This window comes from Ascidia mentula, chromosome 6, assembly GCF_947561715.1.
Source record: "Ascidia mentula chromosome 6, kaAscMent1.1, whole genome shotgun sequence".
Lineage (NCBI taxonomy): Eukaryota > Metazoa > Chordata > Ascidiacea > Phlebobranchia > Ascidiidae > Ascidia > Ascidia mentula.
In genome coordinates this window covers 18,380,881-18,386,391 of record NC_138571.1, presented here as the reverse complement: position 1 = coordinate 18,386,391, position 5,511 = coordinate 18,380,881, and the positions used below count along the sequence as shown (strand labels likewise).

The 5,511-nt window shown below is 40.3% G+C and overlaps 1 protein-coding gene across 1 annotated transcript; it reads right to left on the bottom strand.

The window, feature by feature from the left end:
* Positions 1–359: 359 nt before the first annotated feature.
* Positions 360–3,787, bottom strand: LOC145906045 (uncharacterized). Its single transcript, XM_082993422.1, has 10 exons — positions 3,715–3,787; positions 3,449–3,635; positions 3,044–3,224; positions 2,765–2,938; positions 2,447–2,607; positions 2,047–2,257; positions 1,776–1,897; positions 1,431–1,635; positions 641–1,264; positions 360–501 (listed from the first exon to the last, which is right to left on the bottom strand). Exons 1-10 carry the CDS (start codon positions 3,748–3,750, stop codon positions 444–446), a joined length of 1,959 nt encoding a protein of 652 aa, XP_082849548.1. The 5' UTR covers positions 3,751–3,787; the 3' UTR covers positions 360–443.
* Between the last annotated feature and the right edge of the window lie 1,724 nt (positions 3,788–5,511).

Below are 5,511 nucleotides of genomic sequence, written 5' to 3'. Positions count from 1 at the left end.
GATTTTTTCATAGTTGTTTTCAAATAAAATACTTCAGGTTTTTTCAAGTCTTAATTTTCGAGTTTTTTTACCAATTAGGGTCACGACCGCGTCAGAAACTGCAACCTTTTCTCTGGATATTTATTGCGGCAAGTTCTGCGTAATTTAGAAATAACCTTGATTCCACATGTAATGTAGATTTAACTGTTGGTGTGTTCACGCTTTCACAAACGAAAATGTGCCTTATTCATGTGATTTACCAAATTGGAATACTAATTTTCATGCTGTTTCTTTCGACAAGGGCCACAAATTTGACTCTAGAGATCAGTGTTCTTAACCTTTCCTCGTGTAAGTGCAAAAGAAAGCAACACACCTTTCTTGGTTGTGGAATATTTTATTTCACTTGAACATCTAAAATGTTGCAAAGTGATCCACATACTACATTGCCTTGGCGGCGTACACTTCTAACAGACATATCTGTAGGAGCCTCTGCGGTAGCAGATGCGATAGCGACGGTAGGTTCTGTAAAATGTAAAGGTATTAGTCACCTTTTATTAGTGTTGATATTTAAAAACAATAATGTCATTTAATTGTAATATAGACAGGGATTTTTCAATGGTTTACCTTTATTTTTAGGAAAACATGAACAAATGTTGCTTACGTGTAACGCCTGTAGCAGTAAGTGTAGTATTTGGCGGTTGGATAGCACACCCTCCAACTGTAGTATGAACCCCAGCAGTAAGTTGGCAATCTGAAGCAGCCAATGCGACACCTGTAGTTGCAAGAATAGTGATGGACCAACTCTTCAAGCTGGGTTGCCCAACAGGTATCGAATTCCAACATGATATCGTCACAGTAGTACATCAGTTCGTATCCGTATTCACCCATTATGTAATTCGCGACATCAGAAAATGGTTCCTCGATGTAGAACTTGTGAAGATCGACGTAGCACTCAAAGTGAGCAGCCTTGGCGTCAGTCATATGATCGAGCAAGGCAGCTCTCTGTTTGTCGCGACTCTCTTCCAGGCACGTTCTGTATTCACCGATCTTGGTCAAACGGGTGGCGAGACACTCACTGTAACAGCCGATGATGTCGGTGATAAGTTTGGTCGCCGCTTCCCTGTATTTAGTGATGCTAGCGTCGAATTCTTCAACGCATTTCAAAAGTGAATCGAGGAGTTTCTGCTTGTATTCGGCCACTGCTTCCGCGCGCTTTGTATTGCATTCCTCGGTCAATTCGGCGATCTCGGCTTCCTGTTCTGGGGTCAAAACTACGCTGTTGTTCCTGCACAGAAATAATCACAAAATATTATCCTAAAAAGAGAAGATTGGATTACATCAGCACATAATCTATCAACAACAGAAATCATCGCCAGTTTGTCAGCTTTATCTTGTAGAAAACAACATGTATATTAGGCAACAAATTTACACTGTTACATATTTCTACGTACAGGCAAACGAAATGAGCCCTGCGGTTTTCAATAAGCCAATCGTGTCTCTTCTTGATGATGCCATCGTAGATGTCGCAATATTCCAGGTGGTAATTGGTCCATCTCTCTTTCCAAGTGGCAAAGCAATCGATAAGACTGGTAATGTGCTTTTCAATAAGGGCTTCGAATTCGGTCTTGTATTCTTCGGCTGGCTTGTGAAGGGTGGCTGCAACCATAATGTAACCGTTCTATATCATGTGTTAAAAAGGTTAACAGACCGCCATATTACATGTTGAGGCGTAACCGTCAGCGATTTTCACTATTTTTCGGGCAATATTGACAATAAAAATTCCAAATGTAACTTACCCAAATCGCATTTTGTGAGGCACCTGTACTTGGTCTTAGTCCAACAGTATCTGAATGGAGCAAGACCTTTTCTGGTCTTGAATGTAATTCTGCTGTAGCAGTACCAGTTTCCGAGAGATTGGCTACAAACCAATTCGCAATATGTTAAAGTAAACTGTCATTACTAGAGCATTCAAAAAGATAGGAAACTGCAAACAATCGACCATGGCCTGACTTTAAACCTGTACAAGTCAGCGGTCCGCAAATACAAATTTCCTCTATTTGAACTCACCATGATCTGTAGTATCTGCGTTTGTAGAAACGTAGAGCACAGGTGTCGAATGAGCAAATGTAGTTGCAGCGGTAAAACTTCATCATTCTAACCTTGTATTCGTCAAGTTTCACGTAATATGCCATCCATTCAGTCGCTTTGTATAGCATACATTGGGCATCTTCAAATTCGGTAATCAATTCATCGATCTTGTCAGCATGCCAATCTTTGCCTGGACACATTTCGAAACATTTAGCATGATTAAGGCGATTTAAAAGAACATGTAGGTATATGGGCAATCTCTTAGACGTGTCTATGTTAAATATACACTTGAATGTTCGGCAAGGAAATTCAAATACTTGATCAACGGTGCCAAGATGCTTATTCAATATCCTTAAAGTTTTTCTTTGATTAAACACACCGTGAATGCATTCGAGAGCCTGTCTGTATTGACTGGAGCGGCACTTCACGACCGAAACAAGATATTCCCAATAATCATCAAGGTATTTGTTAACTCGTTTTCCAAGATCTTCCTCAAATTCAGCAATTTTGTCCAGTCTAGTCGTCAAACACTTTTCGAAACTAAACAAGGGATCATAAAAAATGTCAGACAATTTTCACAATTATTTTTCAACATAGCAGAAACAGACTTGATGGCACAGCAACGTATGACACAAATTGTTAATTCGACAATTTTATTGCCTTAGATTAACCTGACAGATAATTGCATTAATCTAACCTGTCGCAGAGGCAAGTGTGGTAGTCGGTTATAACCTTGATCTTCGCAGCAATCGCTTCGTTGTATTTATCAAAGATGTCTGCTCTACGATCGTCGAGGCAGGTGCAGTACTCGGCAATCTTCTGATCTCTTTCGGTGCGAAGTCTCTCCTTTTCAGCTTCGTCAGTTGTGGAACTAAACCAAATTTCATTACAAACGACTTACTAGTTCTGCTTTTTTTTGAGCAATTTATGTGTGATGGAAAAAGCAAGAACGTCGATTGAAAGAAATGTCCGTTACCTGATCATGTACTCATAGTATCTGGTCATATAGTTGCTGTAGCTCAACTTGTATTCAGCATGACAAGCATCAAGAACAATTATCCACTGGTCTCTCCTGCTAAGGATTTCTTCTGTGATCTTCAAGAGGGCTTCGGCAAGCAAGTTGGTGATTTCAGTTTTGATTTCAGCAACAGGAGTTTCTATAAAATGGTAATCGTTTGGTTCGCATGTAAACTCTCTGAAATTGACTGCAGTGGATGTTTATGTCCTTGCAGATTAGTGGACATTTACCTTTCCATTAATACAAAAAAAGCTCTTCCGCCAATAATATTTATAAATATTGACGTTTCTGTTGTTTACCAGCAGCCTTCATCAGGATGAACTCTTACTTTGTAAGACTTATATTTAGCATTGATAACATTACCTGTCCATGTGTCACTGCTGCAATCCGCTCCCGGGTAAGTTTTGAGGATTGGGGTATAGTACTTGGTGCTGCACCAGGCGTTGTTGAAGTAAACATTGTAGCAGTAGTAGCTCTTAGCCGGGTAGACGTAGAACTTGTGCCTGTAGAAGTACTGGTAGGAATAGCTGCAGTACACAGCGTTGGTTGCCTGCAATAAAGAAATCAAGTTAGTTACCTTGTATATATCGACTTACCTTCATTTCAGGTTGAATTGCTTGGAAACTTACGGCAATGCACGCTAGAAAAACGAGCAACAATTTCATCTTTGTCTCTTTCCAATGAATTTCTTCCTTGGTAAGTTGAAAGTTGACTGATTTTCCAGCTCAACACGACCCGTATTTATATCCATTCGAGTGGTGTTTTGCGCATTAGAACTTGGGGCAAAAACAACATATCGAACCGTTGAAAACGACCAAGTGCAGTTCACGAGACAGAACATGACATCACGTGTCGCGTTTGTGCCAATCAAATTTGCCGGATGCAGAGGCGTTGCCACTACAAATTCTCTTGACGCCGCAACGATGGTTTCGACAAGCAGTTACGCAACTACATGCTGATTCAGGTGTGCGTGAAGCGTTAACCGCTGTATGCTCTTGAACGTATCGAGACAAGCACTTCAAACTTATTTTGTGCAACTCGTTACTTCATCTTACTTATTTTATTCCGCTTCAATTATTTACCTGTGTTTAGACGTTGCTGTGGACACCGTTTAGACAGCTCATCTTCAACTGGGAGTAACCGTCTGCATAACGCTCGTACTTGACCGTGAAGTGCCAGTTTGTGTTTTGGAAACGCGTGCATAATATTAGGAGCAGTAAATACCGTATTCTTGCGCAACAGTTTTGTGCAATGCGAACTCCATGTTTTTTTTCGGATAATGTCCACGACTGGCGATTTCTAATTAAGCCGTGCTTTATTGAGGGGTTAAATAAATCAAATCTATTGCCCACGTTAAGATAGAACTAGTGTCGTTTACTGGGCATAAGAAACGCATCATGTTTACACCTCGTGTGTATTGTAGCACGCGTGCCACGAGGTGTATTAAATAATTTTCAACGGAAGTAACAGTAAAGCAATATTGCGTGAATGTATCAGGGATTGGTAAAGAAACCGCATCCGCCAGTTCGAATTATGAAATGTTATTTTTTTTTATTTGGAACTCCTTCGCGCACCTAGTGTCAAGTTAATGCCATGCTATCGCAGTGTCGAGCGAGCTTTGATTCTGGCAAATTTACGCACTTTACAAGACTTCAACGTAATTCTTATCAGGTTTCGTGAATTTTATGACATCCTTTAGTCGGCCTAAAAAACCTAAGTCGGTTTAGCTGAGTCGCCTTTGTAAATGCAATCAAACCGGTACAAATTTCCAACAAGCTGCAGGAATTCGTCACGTGTTTCTACATATTACAGTACTAGCGTCGTGTAAGCCGTGCTAAATGCTAAGCTCCGTGAGGGTTTTCCGCGTTCGCCGCATATCTGTTTGGTAGGTTTGGCCGCTAAAGACTTTTGTTCTGTAAAATAAACTGTGGCAATCTCGAAAACCGCAACAATTAATATTATCGATGTATAATTATCAAACCAATACTCTGCAGCAATCTCTTCCAGTTTCAAATATTGCATGCATTTAATACGGCCTCTGGGTTGAAACACGGACATATTGGCCTACCATAGTAGCCTGGATATTAAAGTTGTATGGACTTGCTGGTGTGTCGGTATAGCACACTAGGAGCGCGAAGCGTGTTGTTTACTAATTTGGTCATTCAGGTTAATCAACATCGTGTCTTTAATAGCCATATTGTACTGCTGTGTGAAACCCCAGTAAAGATGTAGTATTCACTATAGATTCCTTAGATTTTCACCACAATAAGAGTATTCACGTGGTAATGTAAATATATTTTCGGCATTCAACAAGAATTGGGATTTATCTTGCGAGCGATGATGCCACGACTGAAGAAAAAGCCAAGAATTAGGCAAATGGTGCAACGATGTCGCAAAATAAGGTTGCCCAACCCAAACACCTTTTC